General features: G+C 30.4%; 4 protein-coding genes across 9 annotated transcripts; all 4 read left to right on the forward strand.

Annotated features, from left to right (window-relative positions):
• Window positions 1–183: 183 nt before the first annotated feature.
• Window positions 184–3,227, forward strand: LOC107608768 (desmethyl-deoxy-podophyllotoxin synthase). 2 transcript variants are annotated; one of them, XM_016310498.3, is made up of 4 exons: window positions 184–317; window positions 443–1,364; window positions 2,021–2,147; window positions 2,624–3,227. In XM_016310498.3, the coding sequence occupies exons 1-4, from the start codon at window positions 229–231 to the stop codon at window positions 3,118–3,120; spliced, it is 1,635 nt and encodes a 544-aa protein (XP_016165984.1). In that variant the 5' UTR covers window positions 184–228; the 3' UTR covers window positions 3,121–3,227. The 2 variants fall into 2 exon arrangements, with proteins under 2 accessions (XP_016165984.1, XP_088350322.1); XM_088494196.1 differs by having other exon boundaries at window positions 209–321; window positions 471–1,364.
• A 1,639-nt stretch (window positions 3,228–4,866) lies between these two features.
• Window positions 4,867–8,048, forward strand: LOC107608770 (uncharacterized). Of its 5 annotated transcripts, XM_016310501.3 has the most exons (5): window positions 4,867–5,165; window positions 5,378–5,568; window positions 6,165–6,273; window positions 6,377–7,277; window positions 7,359–8,048. In XM_016310501.3, the coding sequence occupies exons 3-5, from the start codon at window positions 6,200–6,202 to the stop codon at window positions 7,827–7,829; spliced, it is 1,446 nt and encodes a 481-aa protein (XP_016165987.1). In that variant the 5' UTR covers window positions 4,867–5,165; window positions 5,378–5,568; window positions 6,165–6,199; the 3' UTR covers window positions 7,830–8,048. The 5 variants fall into 5 exon arrangements, with proteins under 5 accessions (XP_016165987.1, XP_020962537.1, XP_020962536.1 ...); XM_021106878.2 differs by lacking the exon at window positions 6,165–6,273; XM_021106877.2 differs by lacking the exon at window positions 6,165–6,273 and having other exon boundaries at window positions 5,509–5,568.
• A 1,600-nt stretch (window positions 8,049–9,648) lies between these two features.
• LOC107608116 (uncharacterized) lies at window positions 9,649–11,955 on the forward strand. Its single transcript, XM_016310002.3, has 2 exons — window positions 9,649–10,659; window positions 11,505–11,955. Exons 1-2 carry the CDS (start codon window positions 9,882–9,884, stop codon window positions 11,672–11,674), a joined length of 948 nt encoding a protein of 315 aa, XP_016165488.1. The 5' UTR covers window positions 9,649–9,881; the 3' UTR covers window positions 11,675–11,955.
• A 3,713-nt stretch (window positions 11,956–15,668) lies between these two features.
• LOC148550127 (desmethyl-deoxy-podophyllotoxin synthase-like) lies at window positions 15,669–19,154 on the forward strand. The gene is made up of 2 exons (XM_088494197.1): window positions 15,669–16,638; window positions 18,370–19,154. The coding sequence occupies exons 1-2, from the start codon at window positions 15,694–15,696 to the stop codon at window positions 19,009–19,011; spliced, it is 1,587 nt and encodes a 528-aa protein (XP_088350323.1). The 5' UTR covers window positions 15,669–15,693; the 3' UTR covers window positions 19,012–19,154.
• The last annotated feature ends 316 nt before the right edge of the window (window positions 19,155–19,470 follow it).

The raw sequence follows: 19,470 nt of genomic DNA on the forward strand, positions 1-19,470 counted from the left end.
TATTAATTCATATTATTTACACATTGTTCAAAAATATTGTTAGTTATTTATACTTTTTTATTTAAAAAAAAGAAAAGAAAAGAAAGGATGCTAATTTTTTTTTTAGCAAAAATAGAAAACTCGAACCCGTAACCTCTTATTTGAGTACGGAAGACTATGCCATTTGAGCTATTACTCGTTGACAAGAAAAGACCTTAATTCCTGACCATTTTATCATCTTCTGTATATATGTGTGTTGTTAGTGGGAAGGGTGGTGGTGTGAGCTTGAATCCGTACTCAGTTGTAAGAAGCTTCAAGGGCAAACATGAATTAAGAGAGTAAGTATAGTGAATGTAATTAAATTCTTTTAATTAAGGGAAAGTATGGAATATTTAAATTTAAATTATAATATTTTGTTTTATTTTTAGAATTTAAGATTTTGTTTTAATTTTTTTATTTACAGAATTCGAATATTGTATTCTGCCATGGAGTTTCGTTTCTCATCATCTCCCATGGTGCTAAGTCTTATCATCATCATTTCAATATCTTTGATCCTAAAATTGAGAAAGAGACTCATCAAAACTAACCGCAAAGCCTCCTCAAAGAATCTTCCACCAGGGCCATGGAAGCTTCCAATTTTCGGCAGCTTACACCATCTCCTCGGTGGTCTTCCACACCGCCGCCTAACAGAGTTGTCCAAGAAACATGGCTCCTTGATGCATATTCAGCTCGGAGAGACATCAGTCATCGTTATTTCTTCCCCGGAGATCTCGAAACAGATCTTGAAAACACATGACACCGCCTTCGCTCAACGGCCTCAAATCGTCGCCGCCGAAGCTGTAACTTACGGTTACATCACCTTCACGCTTTCACCCTATGGAGACTACTGGAAGCGCATAAGGAGAATTTGCACGCAAGAATTGCTCAGCGCAAAGCGCGTGCGATCGTTTCAATCCATAAGAAACGAAGAAGTTTCTAGATTAGTAAGATCTGTTTCTAGAAACATCGGTTCTGTTATCAACCTTAGCGATACGCTTCTCAATATGACGTATAGCATTACTGCGAAGGCGACGTTGGGTTCAAAAAGCGGTGACCAGGAAGCGTTTATTTCTTACATGAAGAGGATTTTGAGAACGAATGAGAATTTCAATGTTAGTAACATCTTCCCTTCCCAAAAGTGGCTGCATAGGATTAACGGAGCCATGCGTGAATTGGAGGATATGCATAGAACAAGTGATAGAATTCTTGATGATATCATTGCTGCAGCAAAATCCAAGACTGGTAATGCAGATGGCACTCTTCTCTCTTTTCTTTTGAGTCTCGAAGCAGATAACTGCACCCCTGAATTTCAATTCTCAAGAAACAACGTTAAAGCTCTTCTTCAGGTACGATTTATGACCAAATTAAATGTCCAAATCAGTATATAGATGGATACCTCAATAATAATGATATCTTCACCTAAATATTATACGGTAAATTATGATTCGATTAAATATATTTAGTTAAATATGTTAATTTATCTATCTGTTGTTTAAAACGTGATTTTTACGTGAATATGTCATTATTAAAAAATGAATTCCGCTAAGGAACTAATAGAGTATTTGTACAATGTGTACAATGGGCTATTTATTTGATCAAGTATGAGTTAAAAATGAACATCCAAAATAAAATATTACTAATTTATCAAACACAATACACCCATATTATCCAGAATAACCATCCGGATATAGGTAATAAACATCTTATATCTTACTGAATCGAAGTCCATTATAACCATTGTACAGTTCTATTAGCTTCCTATACTTCCTCTAATTTATTTAAACTAAAAATATATAAAATAATATATATTAAATATATAGTTAATTTTGTGTATATATAATATTTTTTATTCGGTATATTATGCTTAGGTTAGATATTACTAAGGTTTTATTATTGATCTTGGCACTTCATGATTAATATATGGGAGGTGATGTGAATCTATAATAATAAGCGTATAGTGCTTTATTTTCTCTTAATTGTTGTTACTCTATTATTATTGCAGGACATGCTACTTGCTGGGAGTGAGACATCATCTTCAACTATGGAATGGGTTTTTTCAGAGATGCTAAAAAATCCAAGAGTGCTAAAAAAGGCACAAGCAGAAATTAGAGAAGTTTTCGGTAACAAAGGTTGTACATAAATATTATATTTTTACTTTTTCTATCTATTGTGGTAGGAGGTCGAAAACTCCTAAAAAATAATATTTACATAAATTTTTTTATATTTTTATACATTGTTTATGGTATAAGAAGAATTTTTTTTATCTTTTCTTATTTTTTATACAATATTACTCTTTAAATATTTATGTAATATTTATATAGGGTAAACCACAAAAAAAACATATTTGAATTATCTTTGTGTTAACAAAAATATTTTTAAATTTTGTTATCAACAAAAATATTCTCAAATTATTTTATAACATGACAAAAATGTTCAACTGTGACAAAAAAATGGAGTTGGTCTATAAATATAGGTGGAGTATTTTTGTTACTTTTTAAATTATTTAAAAATATTTTTGTCAATAATAAAATTCAAAAATTTTTTAAATTATTCGGATACATTTTTAATTATTTATTTTTTTGTATTATGTTAATGCAAAAAATAGGTTATGTGGACGAGAATGATCTTGGGGAACTTCAATTTCTAAAAGCAATTATTAAAGAAAGTATGAGACTACATCCTCCAGGTGGTGCTTTACTTCCAAGAGAATGTCGTGAAACTTGTGAGATCAATGGATACACAATACCAGCAGGAACCCAAGTGCTTGTGAATTCATGGGCAATTGGAAGAGATCCCAAGTATTGGAATGAAGCAGAGAAATTCTATCCTGAGAGGTTCTTGGATAGTGAAATTGACTACAAAGGATCCCATTTTGAATTCATCCCATTTGGTGCAGGAAAGAGAATGTGTCCTGGCATGTTATTTGCTCTACCAAACATTGAACTTCCACTTGCACAATTACTATACTATTTTGATTGGGATCTTCCCTTTGGAGTTAGTCATGAGAATTTGGACATGATAGAAGATTTTGGCATTACTATGAGAAGGAAAAATGATCTATTTGTGGTTCCTATTTCACATCATCATTTGCCATTTGAATAATAATAATTAGTAAGTAGTTAAAAAGATGTTTGGTAATTTATCTTTGCATAGATACTAATTACCAACTAAGAATTTTCATAAATAACATTAGAGACACTTTTATGCTGTACTTAAAAATTTATTGTTTAATTAAGGTGACAAGTTTTAAATAAAAGTACATAAAAAAAACTTTATAAAAATATGTTAGGAGATTATTAAAAACGTTTTGAATGAAAAAATTAGCTAAATTTAAATGAATTATGTTAGAGATTATTATATATAGATATATATCGAGTAAATACTCAGAACAACTAGGGAACCAAAAGCATATCAGCCAAAAATCAGCCAAAATGTGTTTGGGCTCCATGAAAAATCGGGTTTTGGTTTGTGCTCCGTGATCCCAGGAGCAGTTTTCAAACATATTCAAAAAGTGATTTTAATTAAACGGTTTTGTTTACTTTTTAGCTGATTACCTTTTGGTTCCATATACTTTTCCATACTGGAAATGGTCTCTGAATTTTAAATCGCTATTCAATTTAGCCATCGACTTTTTAAAATAACCAATTAAATTCCTGAAATTCCAAAAGTGCATCTCCGTTAGTCCCTTACAGAAGTGCCGTCTAAACGTCGATGATGTGGCATTCCAGCTAAATGGTGATGTGTACCAAACTTGAATTTTATAATTGCAGACTTTGGATGGTGATGAAGTACTCAACGACGACAGAGAATCCTGGTAGATTATTTTATGGTTGTCCAAACTATGAGGTAAGGTTATGACTCTAAGGAAAATGTTAAGATAGTTTCACTTTGAGTTTGGATTCACTTGCATTTTTTACTTTGCAGTATGAAATCCATTGTACTTTTTTCTGTTGGGTTGATGGAGGTGAAGAACCCGTTTATGCAACATCCATTTCACAAAAAATTTTGCATGAGTTCAATTGGAAGATGACAAACTTAAAAGGTAATGTTAAGACCTTGAAGATGATGACAATAGTTATCTTCTTAAAAGTGAAAAATATATTTTAGCTTAATGGACGAACTTGCAAGAATACATATAATTTAAATTTATGTTGAACTTAAAATTAATCCAACCACATTAATTTGCAATTAAAATAGTTTTTAGGTAAATATATTGATGTTGTAGTTCAGGATGAATATGAACTTGAAGATAGCAGAGAGGACGAAGAAGAGAGGAAGACAACAGAGAGATCGAAGAAGAGAAGACAATAATTTGGGGATTAGAGTTTTATAATTGAAAATGCACTAATTTGGATATTATTAAGCAATTTCAGGTACCAATTTGAATCAAATTCAAGTTTGGTACACATTAACATACAGATGAAATGTCACATCATCAACGTTTAGACGACACTTCTATAAAAGACTAACGGAGATGCACTTTTTCAAATTTTAGATCGGATATTTTAGTTTCAAAATATCGTTTTTAGTAAACATTTAAATTGAATATTATATTAATTTCTTTTAAGTAATAAATGTCCAATTTATCTGGCGGAAAATAATAAAAATTTATTAGAAATATAAAGTATTTAATCTAAAATTCTTGAAACCAATTTAAATGGAGTTCCAATTCAGGACGCATTAGACATTAGCTTATCGGACTAAAATATACTGAAAAAAAAAAAAAAAATACTTATCAGAGATGTATTATTTGTTTGGCGTACCAAGTTGATACATACCATGTTATTAGATAGAGTGTGAGTACCACACAAAACCACTCTTCATCTAATCTTTTGCATCTTCTGAGTTTATCAAGAAGTGTATATAGAATTCATGAAGGATGTCATGGAGGCAGTTTCAGAGTTCTCTGTTGTTGATCTGTATCCTTCCATTGGAGTTCTTGAGGTTCTTACCGGGTTCAGGAAAAAAATCGACAAGCTTCACCGAGAAGTGGATAGGATACTTGAGAACATTGTGACAGATCATAGGGACAAAATTACAGTGGTGGTGGAGGAGGAGAAGATATTGTTGATATTCTTTTAAGGCTTCAAAAGCAGAATGATCTCCAATATCCCTTATCTGACAGTGTTGTCAAAGCAATCATTTTGGTTAGTATGTTTCAGTTCAAAAATCATGCAAAAATTGAATTGATGTCATGACACTCGTATGATTCTTTCTCTTCAAGCTTTTACAGTTTTGTCAAAGCAATCATTGATTAGTATTCTTTTGAATATGAAGCCTTGCATGTAATAGAGTTCCCTTAAGATCACTCGTTTTTTTAGTATTTTCATTTTCATTGATGATGATGATAACTCATCAGATGATTACAAAGATTCAGAATACAAGTTTATAGCATTTAGTGGTGGAAGAAGGATTTGTCAAGGGATCACATTTGGGGCTGTTGATGTTGAATTCACGCTTGCATGTTTGCTTTTCCATTTTGATTGGAAGGTGGAGCCTAATGGGAACAAACCTGAAGAACTTGACATGGCTGAATCCTTTGGCTTATCTGTAAGAAAATATGATTTGGAGTTGATTCCTATCACATATCACTCACCAGTCACCAACAAGCACCAAATTCCTCCCATGATCTTCACTAATATATATATATATTAGCAGAATAAAATGTAATTTTATTAACACAAGTTCTCAAGTTAAGGAATAAAAGTTTTGAATGTAAAAATTTTAGTAGAGTATAACTATATATTATGTTAGGAGCTTAATCTAATCTTAATTAGTTACAAATATTGAACATATCTAGAGGAAAAAAAGTACTATACGTTATACATAGTGAGAAACTACAAATTTTAATAAAACAAGATATTTAATATAATTTTTTTTAGTATTATCATTGACCACCCCCATTTTTATTTTTTTTTTCAATCTAAATTCTAACTTCTAAACAATAGAAACTCATTCAACTTTTTCAGAGATTCTATCTTCTATTGTTTAACAACAATTCATTCATTTTTTAAATCTCTTTTCCTTTAACTATTTTATGATAATAAATTCACGTAGAGGAAAAATTTTCTTTGGCATCTACTCATCTAGAGTGTATATATAGAATTTTTCTCAATTTTCTTATACTACTTCATTTTGCATTGTAGTTCCAACTCTACCCTCCTTGCATTTAATTACAAAAATGTCTTCTGAGTTCCCAAAAAATCAAACATTAATTTTCATACACTGCCCTTCCAAGTTTCAAAGGGCAGACCGGTAACAACTTCACTATTCACTGTTACAAAAGAAGAAAAGCATGCTTCTTCTCTTCATCTTCCTCTGTTCCTCATTCACAGTGACATTTCTCCCATTTTTTCAGCTTCAGACAAAGAAAAGGCAATAACTTTTTCGAACCCCACTTCCCGTTTTCTTCAAAGTTCGAATCTTTTGCCCTTATCATGTCAATTCAACCAAAAACCGAACCTGGGTCACCCCCCATTCTCTCATCAACCAGCAACAAAAGCTGGGAGACGATGAGCATTCCTGAACTCATTCAAATTCTTCGAATTAAGTGGCAAAAAGAGTATTATGACAGAGTTGAAGAGGTTTTGGTAGCAAGAGAGGAAAAACTTAAAACCAAGGTTGGTCAACTTGAAGAGAAGTTTCAGGTTCAGAGTCTAGCTACGATTGATGCTGAGAAGGTACAAGGGCTTTATGAGGCGTTGTTTAAGGAAGTGAAGGAAAGTGGATTGGATAAGGAAACCATTGAGAACTTGAGGAAGAAGAACAAGGAGTTAGAGTGCGAGAATCGCAAGTTGTTGGAGTTGAAGAACAAATGTGAAGTTGATGGCAATGCTGTTGATGAATTAAGGAAGAAAGTGGCTGAGTTAGAGGCTGAAAAGAAGAATAATTTGGATACCACTACTGAGTTGAATGATGAGAATGGAAAGTTGGTAGATGAGAAAATAGAGGATCAGCCTATTGCTCGCAAGAAAAATTTTAGCTTGAAAAGAAAAAGAGCGGAGATTGATACTCAGAAGAATACAATTGTAGATCTGATCAACTTTAAAGTTGCGGGAAAAAAGATTAGTTTGGGAGAGATAGAAAAGTTTATCAAAAATCAAAAAGAACTTCATGGGTACAAGAGAAATATTGATCCTTTATCCATGTGGAGTGAGCACTTTCCTTTTATGTTAATGGCTGATGAGTATGGACAATGTTCTACTGATGTAAAATTAGTTCATGATGTGGATGATGTTGGTATAGCTCAATACTTACAGGTAATTAGTTTTGTTTATAATGTATTAAATTATTTATTACTTTTAATGAGACTATAAAGGCAATTGAATTTTTTTTTGTAGGTTATTGGAGGTCGATTGTTATCTATTGGTCGAACTCAAGAATTAAAACATGCAAGTGATACTTTTGACAAGAAAAGTATGGAAAAACTTATGCAGGAGAATCTAGAAAAAGAGAAGAAATTCCGGGTCGCTTTAGAACAGATAGAATTAAAAGATGAAAAAATGAAAGGTTTGATGGAGAAGATGTTACAATTAGAGGAAAAGGAGAAAAAATTAGATGAAGATAAAGTCGATTTGCAGACAAAAGTGATGGAGTTGACGATGGAGAAGAAGAGTTTGGAGACTGACAAGGAGAATCATGGATTTGAAATGTTTATCTTTGGGTTTGATAGAGCTGTGGAACAGGTGAGGTTTATTGCGCCAACATTGGACTTTGCTGTCATGGATCCATGCAAGGTGGTCATTAATGGTCAGCTGGTTGATGATGATCAGGATCAAGAGAGTGAGAGTGAAGATGTGGCAGTCTCTTGATGTTTGTTCTATACTTCTATGTGAAAGAATATATTTTTTGTTTCTGTTTAAATATATGGTATTGGATGAGTTTTGATTGTAATATTTTGGTAGATTTATGTTCTGAGTTTAACCAGGTCAAATATAACATGTTTGCTATTTTGGGAACAGTTTTCAATATTTGAAGTGTTTTAGATGAACATAATTGAAAAATGTTTCATATTTTGATTGTTTGCATGATAATTGTTTTGTTATTCTAAAATATGTTGTGGAAAAAATATAGAAGAATAAATGGTGATTTACTTCTGCAGATATCTATAGATAAGTATAAATATTATAAAAGATAAAGTAATGAATGTGTTGTTCTTAAAATTGCAGGATTGAATAGGTATGATTAGTAGTAATTAATGAGGATTGAAATAGCGTATATAATGTGGATTAGCATGGATTTTGCTTTGGCTTAGGTCAGATTGTGTTTCTAGTTTCTACTTTCTAACATTAAAGAGACATGAAAATAAAATATAATAAAAACAAAAATTATAAAAAATATTATTTAATAGATGACCTTTGAGATTAAGATGCGGTAGATGTATCTCGTTAAAATTTCTTCTACTAAAATTTAATGAGATAAAACCCAAGTAGTTAATAAAATTAGAAATGGATTCTCTTCAGTTTTTTTAATATTTAAAAAAATACAGTGTCATCTTTTATACTTAATTTTATAAATAGGATTAAAATTAAATATAAAAAAGAGAGAATAAAAAATTACAATTGATACCATCTAATTTTTTTTTCACCAAAAAAATCCATTCCCAATAAAATTTAATATGGATAAAACTCGAGTAGTTAATAAAAGAGGATATCACCATAATATGTTGCCTTTTAAGTTGTTATCTGTTGCTGAATTATTAGAGTTGAATACGAATAAAAATGCTGTGATTGACTATATAGATAACTAGTATAAAAAATGTTGTTTAGAACGTTTTAAGTATTTAAAATTGATTAAGTAGAATTAAAGTTTTGAATGTAAATTTTACTAGAATATATATTCATATTTTATTTCATTTTATTATAGTGATAATCTATTTCTGTAACTGCTAATGAGTAATAGCTCAAATGACATAGTCTCTCTATACTCAATTAAGAGGTTACAGATTCGAGTCTCCTATCTTTGGTAAAAAAACAAAATTTATTTCTGTAACTATGTATTAAGTTAGGAGCTTAATCTAATCTTTAGTTAGTTATAACTATTGAACATATCTAGAGGAAAAAAGTACTATACGTTACACAGAGAGTATACATTTTTTTAGTATTATCATTGACCATCTCTTTTTTTTTTCAATCTAAATTCTAAACAATATAAATTCATTCAATTTTTGAGAGATTCTATTATCTAGTATTTATTGTTTAACAACAATTCATTGAATTTTTTTTATCTCTTTTCCTTTAATTATTTTATGATACTAAATTAACCTAGAGAAAAGAAATTTCTTTGACATCTAGTCATCTACTATCTAAATTCTAGAGTGTATATAAGATTTGAGAAATGCCAGGGACAATAATTTTGTTGAACAATATGAACAACTACTAATCAAATAAAAATACATTATACTTTTAAATTAATCTTTTAAATTTTAATATTAAAATAACCATCCGTACACTAGTAAAATAAACATCCGATATATCTATTATTTACATTGTTTAACATTTTCATTGTTTACCTATATTTTTCCATAAGATTTTTTCTCAATTTTCTTATACTGCTTCATTTTGCATTGTAGTTCCAACTCTACCCTCCTTGCATTTAATTACAGAGATGTCTTCTGAGTTTCCCAAACAATCAAACATCAATTTTCATACACTTCCCTTCCAAGTTTCAAAGTGCAGACCGGTAACAATTTCACTATTCACTGTTACAAAAAAAGAAAAGCATGCTTCTTCTCTTCATCTTCCTCTGTTCCTCGTTCACAGTGTCATCGCTCCAATTTTTTCCGCTTCAGACACCGAGAAGGCAATAACTTTTTCGAACCCCACTCCCCTTTTTCTCCAAAGTTCGAATTTTTTGCCCTCGTTATGTCAATTCAACCAAAAACCGAACCTGGGTCACCCCCCATTCTCTCATCAACCAGTAACAAAAGCTTGGAGACGATGAGCATTCCTGAGCTCATTCAAATTCTTCGAGTTAAGTGGCAAAAAGAGGATTATGACAGAGTTGAAGAGGTTTTGGTAGAAAGAGAGAAAAAACTTAAAACCAAGGCTGGTCAACTTGAAGAGAAGTTTCAGCTTCAGAGTCTAGCAAGGATTGATGCTGAGGATAAATTGAAGAAGAAAGAGCAAGAGTGTGAGAAGGTACAGGGGCTTTATGAGACGTTGTTTAAAGGAGTGAAGGAAAGTGGGTTGGACAAGGCAACCATTGAGAATTTGAGGAAGAAGAACAAAGAGTTAGAGTGTGAGAATCTTAAGTTGTTGGAGTTGAAGAAGAAATGTGAGGTTGATGGCAATGCTTTTGATGAATTAAGGAAGAAAGTGGCCGAGTTAGAGGCTGAAAAGAAGAATAATTTGGATACCATTACTGAGTTGAATGATAAGAATGGGAAGTTGGTGGACGAGAAATTGAAGTCTGATTGTAAGTTTTTGGAATTGCTTGATAGGGTTGTGAAATTGGAGGAAAGTGCAAAGTTTTTGATGAGTAATGCTTCTTTTGATGGAGAGCATGATATTAATGAAGCTGATGATCCTGGTTTTCCTTCTAAAGTCAAAGAAGAAGTGAAGGAGTTGAATGATGAAGTTAATGATGGTTCTCTTCCTTTGCAACACAAAGATTTTCATCAATCTTATGGTGCTGCAGCTGGTATTGAAATTCTACTTCAAATTCTCTTATGGCTAAATCAATTAGTAATGTTCATTTTTTTTATTGGTAGTACTCTGAAAATATTACTCTATAGTGATCTTTGCATTAATTATATAATTTTGTCAGGTTTTTAGGTGTGTAGGTCATGATTATGTTTGATTGAGTCTTAACTCTTAAGAGCAATATATTAGTCTCAAGTCTCAACACATTGAACTAGTATTTTGGAAGCTGCATTAACAGAACATGTTCCCTTTCATATATATTTTAAATAACTTTTGAAAGAATTGGGAAATTTCTTCTAGTGATTTTACTATGACACATTGCCAACATAAATTCAATACAGATTTCAATTTACTTTGAAATCAAAATGTCATAGTGCTTAGTGAAGTTTATCAGGTTGGTGCTTCCACAAGTATTAAGTTCATAACTACCAAGTTTACCAAACAAAATTATGTGAATAGGATAAGATTGATTATTTGTGCTATGTAAATAGAATATTGTTCCAATTTACTCTCTTTGATGTTCACTTCTTGTCTTGATTAGGAAAATCTTAATTACATGAGATTTGTGAGTATCAGAAAATTCTAAAATACTATTGTTTAAATTTTCTTTACCATTGTTGAGTAGATAAGTAAATTGATCAATTTATACAAGCAAGATCACAGAGTTTCCTATTGTATATGTTATCCAAACTTGTTGAATGCATTATTCTTATACCAATAGACTTTCAATTACATGAAATGCTTATGATTGATGTTACCTAAAAAATGTTGCAATAACTATAGATATATATTTCATTCCATTATCCAATCTAGAATTCTTCAATTTCCATACCTTTGATGCAGCTGAGGGAGGATCCAAATTGCAAAATATCATCGAGATCAGTGACAGCGACAATGATGATGATGATATCCCTATTTCACGAGTAACGCAAGCAAAAACTACTGAATCACGCAAAAGAAAGCTCCCATTCTCACAATCTTGTTCTGACAGTAGGAGTGGTAGTTTTGGTTAACTCAGGTACATAGGTCCTGCATTGTTAGACTCTTTTCTAAGGTATAATTGTTCCTATACACATTCAAGCAAGTCAAATGTGGTTCTAAACTTCTAACTTCTCCTTTCATGGATTGAAAACAATGATGTGCAGATTGCTCTCTTTAGTCTAATACATGGAAGTTTATGTTAGTTCTTAGTCTTGAAAATGTTTGCACTCATTGTATAATGTATATAGTATTGGTTGATATGGTAATGTTTTGTGGCACCTACTCAAATGAAGATGCTAAAATATCTTCTTATGAAGATTCTTGTGTTAAAAGTGTATTTTATTTGTTTAGCCACACTTAAAAAAAAAACATTTTTGTAGCACATCAAAATCAAACCGTACAATTCATGATCTAATGGTAAAAAAGAAGCATCTTCATATAAAGACAATTGTAAAATCTTTATAGTAGTATCTACCATGTTTTGTATGTTACTTCTCTTTCATTTTCTGAATTTTAGACCTTCTGCTCCCAATCCTAAGCATTATATCACAAACTCACAAACTATCCACTCATACATCCAACATTTTTAAGGGTTCTTATCCACCACTTGGTATTGCCAAAGTTCAACTTCAAACCCAGTGCAGCATATTAAAAAGTATGCTAATGCGTAATCTCAATTAGGCCTTAGCTGCATACAAATTTGTGCTTAATTTTGTTAGGTTGAATAATTTGCACTGAAATTTATATTTGAAGCCCAACTCCTTAAGGATCCATTCAAGTAATTAACCGGGTTTGGAACATGGGCCTAACCATGGCAGTGAAATATAAGAACCCATAGTAATGAATGTGTGAAAGTGTTGGACCAAAAAAAAAATAATAATAACAAAAGTTAATTTATCGGAATTTAGTGCTAATAACAATTAATTAGGGCCGTCAAACGGGTTAGTCCGGCCCATTTAGGCCCGGACCATTAAGCCTGCAGGTTAAATAGGTTGGCTCGTTTAAGTCCGCTTTATTCGCAGGTTTTATTTTTTTAGTCTGGACTGTTTATGGTCAGTTCGACGGGTTAAACGGGTCAGCCCGTTTATCATTTTATTTTATTTTTTAAAAAATATTTTGACAAAAAATACCACTTTTAAGTCAAAAATCTTTAAAAATAATATTTTTTTTAGTTGGTGGATCGGATTTTTGGGTCGGATCGGAAGAAATATTAGCTAAAAGTGCTATTTTTTTTGAAAAAAATGTAAAAAAAATAAATGGGCTACCAATTTAGCCCGCGAGCTAACCTGTTTAACTCGTCATTTTTTTTGAATTAATCGGGTCTACCCTAAAATTTAAACAGGTTTAATTTTAGAGGCAAAGTCTGTCCATTTAAATAGATAAAAAGACTAACCTGATAAATTTAACCCATTTTAACGGCCCTACAATTAATTTTGATGATCCACTGATTCATTTAGTCTCCAAATCGACAAGTTAATTATCAATCTCCAATTTGACAAGTTAATTAGAGTTTTATTAAAAATTTATTATTGACTAATAAATTACTGCATCCGACGATATTTAAATACCTCACGTTTGTTTAACCGAAATCCAAGTTATACGTTATTGACCAATTAACACTTATCACCAAAGATAACATGTGCATTTAGAGTACCTAATAATATTTACCTATTTCAGTCGTTATTATGGGACCCTGCCCCCTTGATTTGGGAGCACAGCAGAAGGCACCTATCTATATTATATTCTCATCGGTAATATTAGGAAACAAAAAAATAATCGAAACTTTTTTTATTTAACATTTAATCACATATTAAATAAAAAAAATTAGCTAATTTTAGCTAATTATTGTTTGTTACCAAACATTTCTGTATTATTATATATACACACGCATAGTATAAATATTTTGTACTGAAGAAACATGAAAAATATGGCATGGAAGAGGTTCTAACTTCTAAGTCAATCAAAGAATCCTGCATCTATACAAGCAATATATAAATTATAACACCTACGCAGCCATGTGGTTTTATTATTATTGTTGTTGTATACAGCTATTTTCTTTTATTATCATTATTATTAGTTAGGTTAACTTTCAAGTTTTAAAGATGTTATTATGAGTCTATTTCTTCAATTGAAATGATTTAATTTCAAATAAATAAATTTTTCCAAAAAACTAATACGTGTAAAATTTTCCTATAAATTAACCTTTAATTTATTTTAAAAGATCTTATTAGAGTAAAGTATCATTTTTGTCCCCAACGTTTAGGGTAAGTCTCAAAGTTATCCCTAACGTTTCAATAGTCCTATTTAAGTCCTTAACGTTTCAAAATTGACTCAATGTTGTCCTGCTGTTAGGGATCCGTTAATAAAATTGACCGCAGGATAAAATTGAGACGATTTTAAAACGTTAGGGACTTAAATAAGATAAAAACGTTGGGGATACATAGAAATAAATTTTAATTTTATTCTATATATCAATTTTTTATTGTACTTAGTATTCAATTATTTTCAATCACATTTACACTTAATCACATTACTTTCATTTTAAATAAATTTATTTTTTTAATTTTACAATTAAAGTAATGTAATTTTTTTATAAATAAATAAATTTTACACTTTCATTCTAAATAAATAATGTAATGTGATTAGAATGAAAGTATAAAATTATAAAAAAATATAAGTAATGTGATTAAGTAATGAAAGTAAAATTACATTATTTATTTAGAATGAAAGTTTAAAATTTATTTATTTATAAAAAAATATATTACTTTAAGTGTAAAATTATAAAAAAAATTAATTTATTTATAATGAAAGTGTAAAATTATAAAGAAATATAAGTAATGTGATTAATTAATGAAAGTAAAATTACATTATTTAAAATGAAAGTGTAAAAGTATAAAAAAATTAATTTATTTTGAATGAAAGTGTAAAATTATAAAAAAAATTATAAGTAATGTGATTAAGTAATGAAAGTAAAATTACATTATTTAGAATAAAAGTATAAAATTTATTTATTTATAAAAAAATTATATTACTTAAGCATAAAATTATAAAAAAATTAATTTATTTAGAATAAAAGTGTAAAATTATAAAAAAATATAAGTAATATGATTAAGTAATGAAAGTAAAATTACATTATTTAGAATGAAAGTGTAAAAGTTATTTATTTATAAAAAAAATTACATTACTTTAAATGTAAAATTATAAAAAAAATTTATTTATTTAGAATGAAAGTGTATAATTATTAAAAAAAATTATAAGTAATGTGATTAAGTAATGAAAGTAAAATTACATTATTTAGAATGAAAGTGTAAAATTTATTTATTTATAAAAAAGTTACATTACTTTAAGAATAAAATTATAAAAAAATTAATTTATTTAGAATGAAAGTAATGTGATTAACTGTAATTTAAAAAATAATTGAATATTATGTACAGTAAAAATTAATATTATTGAAGGATAAAATTAAAATTTATTTCTATGTATCGTTTTTATTCCCAATGTTTTCGTCCTATTTAAGTTCCTAACGTTTCAAAATCATCTCAATTTTGTCCTGCCATCAATTCTATTAACGGATCCTAATGGCAGGACAACATTGAGTCAATTTTAAAACGTTAGGGACTTAAATAGGACGATTGAAACGTTAGGGACAACTTTAGAACTTACCCCAAACGTTGGAGACAAAAACAATACTTTACTCGAGTTATTATTTGTATCCATTCTATTCGATACAATAAAGTGCATCATATATATATAGTAAACAAAAATACATGTTAACATTAAGTATGAAATAAGAATATATAAATACACAAAATATTTTTTATTTAATAAAAAAATTATAATTCCTTTTAAAAATTTACTCATGAAAACTCAAGTGCAGTCGACTTCATTTTCATTTAACCGCTCTCGTCTATTAATTTCACGTGAAGTCGACTGGATCTGAGTTTTTAATCATATTTATACATGCATCCGTTTCATACTCTATAAATATAGAAGCACTAGCTTAATTTTATAATCACTTAGCTCTCACTTTCTCTACACATTTGATTTCTTCATGGAGCATCATCACTACTCCTCATCATCATCCTTACCCTTCTTTCTATTTTCGTTAATAATCTTCATCCTTTTCATATCACAACTTCTCAAATTGTTAGATAAGAAATCCAAAGTCACAAGCAAGAAAAAAGAGAAGCTTCCTCCGGGGCCATGGACACTACCTCTAATCGGTAGCATACACCACTTAGTTGGAAAATCTCTACCCCATCATCGTATGAGAGACTTAGCAAAAAAATATGGTCCTCTCATGCACTTTAAACTCGGTGAAGCATCAATCATGGTAGTTTCTTCTCCAGAAGTTGCCAAAGAAGTATTTAAAACCTTTGATATCAACTTTGCCGAAAGACCTAGACATTTGGGTGCAGATATCTTGACCTATGGTTCCACCAACATAGCCACCGCGCGATACGGTGGCTATTGGAAGCAACTAAGAAGAATATGCTCAATGGAACTTCTTAGCCCTAAGCGTGTGAGTTCGTTCAAATCAATAAGGGAAGAAGAGGTAATGAATTTGATAACATGGATTTCTGATAATACTGAATCTTGTGTTAATCTTAGTGAGAAAGTTGCTTCTTTGACAAGTGCAATCACTGCTAGGGCAATTTTTGGAGAAAAGTGTAAGGATCAAGAACAATTCATTTCATTGTTGAAGAATCTTGGAAAGATTGTGGAACGTGTTTTTGTTGTATTTAGTCTTTTTCCGTCTCACACATGGCTCCATTATATAAGTGGAGCGAAACGCGAGACGGAAAAGGTGCATAAAAATTTTGATATTGTAATTAAAAATATTATAAAAAATAAAATAATAAGGATGAAAAATAATGAGGATGATGAGGATAAATCTCACACGGTGGATCTTCTTTCTATTCTCCTAAATATTGTGGAAGATCATGGAGCTTATGAATATCCTATGACAATCAACAATGTCAAAGCTATTGTTTTTGTAAGTATACATTTTGTTTTTTATTTTTTGTTTGTGATATTTCTATTTTTCATCCTTTTATTGGGAGTTAGGATTATTTGTGACATGATCATCATTTACTATACGGTGAAAATTCAGGTGAAGTCGACTTTACGTAAAATTAATATTTGAGGAATTGATATTTGAGAGCCGTTAGATAAAAATTTAGTCAAATCAGTTAAATCATCTAACGCTTTTCAAGTATCAATTTCACGTGAAGTCAACTGCACATGAGTTTCTACCTTAATGTATATACACTCGTGCATGCATAATAATTTAGTCTACTTACTTGGACCATAGAGTAAAGGTTGGAGTAGGTGGATATGTTGCACCAAAATCGTGCTCTCCATTTCTTTATTATTACTATTCACATAAAGTTGTTTAACGTATTAGCTATTAAGGGATTGGTTATTTAATATTTGATGGTGAGTGGCAGCCAGGTATGAAACCTAACACCAATCAAGAAATTAAATAGTTTAGTCCCTCAGAATTTAAATGTCTTCATGTATGTCACTTCAAAGTCTCTTCCTCGTTGATATATTTATATTGAGAGTAGTGTTATTGTTTTTTGCTTTAATTACTCTGTTTAGTCTTATAATTTTGCGAAATTTTTAATTAGATCTTTATATTTTTTTTTCTTTTAATTGAGTTCTTATACAAATTATTTTTTAATTGAGTCTCTACACTTTTTTTCCTTTTATTTAGGTCTTTATACCATTTTTTTTAATTGGGTCTCTATAAAATTAAGCCAATTACTACTAAGAGGGACTTAATTGAAAAAAAATTAGTGCAAGGATCCAATTAAAAAAAAATATAGGGACCTAATTAAAAATTTTACAAAACTATAAGGACCAATAGAGTAATTAAATCTTGTTTTTTATTAGTAAGGATTATATATATATCCAATTAGTTTAAGTACCTAGAGGTATTTAGTATATATATTTAGTATTTAATTTTGGCAACTACTCAAATGAAGATGACAAAAATATCTTCTCATGAAGATACTTTGTTTAAAAGTGTGGTTTATTTATTTAGCCACACTTTAAACAAAAATAACACTTTTTTAAATATCAAAATTTAACTATACAATCCATTATCTAAAGGTAAAAAAAAATATATTCACATGAAGACAATTATATAATCGGCTCATTTTTTTTAATTGGAGTGATGAATGTGTTGTACTGAGTTATGTTACTATAGTGGTGCTTAACATCAATGTGGGGCAGAATTTTCTGACATGCTAAGCTCACAAAACGGACCATGTGAATTGCATGAGAAGAAAAATAATAGAGACAAATCAGATGGTCGGATTTGCATAGAGAGAAATTCGAATTTTAGATGTAGCAAATCGGACCGTCCGTTTTGTAATGGAGATTTCGGACCGTCCGATTTGTCCTTACCTGATCCCACACCGTTATAAAGCTCACACGCTCTCCATATATAGGTCCTACTCCAATCCCTTCTCCATAATAAAAATAAAAAGCTTATAAAATCTTCATTGTAGTATCCACCTTTAATTTTATGTAAAGTATTATTACTTTACTTTCTTATTTTCAGAGATAGACTTTAACTAAACTATATATATAATATTTTCTGTAATTTTATTTACTATTTAAAATTCTAACATGATATAATCACCAACATTAGAGTTCAAATAACAGGATTATTGTATGATAAAACTTTAAAACTCATTTAATTTACATGGATTGTCAGGATCTATATGGTGCCGGAATTGAAACATCATCTGCAGTGATAGAATGGACAATTTCTGAGCTAGTGAAGAATCCAGAAGCAATGGCAAGAGCTCAAGAAGAGGTTAGAAAAGCTTTTGGCACCAAAGAATCATCATCATCATCATCATCATCTCTTGAGAATCTAACATATCTAAAAGCAGTTATCAAAGAGACAATGAGATTACACCCTCCATTTCCTTTACTCCTTCCAAGAGAATGCAGAGAGACATGTGAGATCAACGGCTACACCATAGCCGCCGGCAGCCAAGTGATAGTAAATGCATGGGCGATCGGAAGAGATCCTAATCATTGGGGTGGCGAAGAAGATGCTGAGAGATTCCGTCCCGAAAGGTTTCTAGAATGTTCCATTGATTACAAAGGTTGTGATGTTGAGTTCATACCCTTTGGTGCTGGGAGGAGGATATGTCCAGGCATTTATTTCGCTGTTTCAAGCATTGAAATTTGCGTTGCACAACTTTTGTATTATTTCGATTGGAAAGTTCCAAAAAATGGAGACATTGAAGGAGAATTGGATATGACTGAATATTTTGGGAGCACGGCAAGAAGGAAGAATGATCTTATCTTAGTTCCCATTCCATGGAATAGTAGTAATAATAACTAATAACAATTTAGCTCCAGGATTTGTTATTGGCCAATGTTGCTGTATGTACAAGGGAGATTCCAACTCTCGGACACTTGTTTAAGCGAATTAGTGAGCTAATCACTAAAATAATTCAATTTACTTTAATTATATATTATTATTAATTGATGATATGGTAATGTTTTCTATGTATGTTATTTTCTTTTCTTTTTGAAATTTTAGACTCTATGGCATATAATAATATAAATTTGTGCTTACCTTTTTTTTAATTTTTCACGGTATTCTCCAGTCCGACAAGTCAAGGATTAATTTGTCGCAGTACTAAGTTCCATTTAAGAGTTTGTCGCTGGCCAATGGATTGCTGCATGCATAAGGCGGAATTCGAACTCCTGACACTTGCTTAAGCGGACTAGTGAGCTTAACCTACATAGAGACATATAAGAATCCATAGAGTATTAGGCCAAAAAGAAAAAAACAATT

This window comes from Arachis ipaensis, chromosome B7 (assembly GCF_059453495.1).
Source record: "Arachis ipaensis isolate K30076 ecotype BB chromosome B7, ASM5945349v1, whole genome shotgun sequence".
NCBI classification, from domain to species: domain Eukaryota; kingdom Viridiplantae; phylum Streptophyta; class Magnoliopsida; order Fabales; family Fabaceae; genus Arachis; species Arachis ipaensis.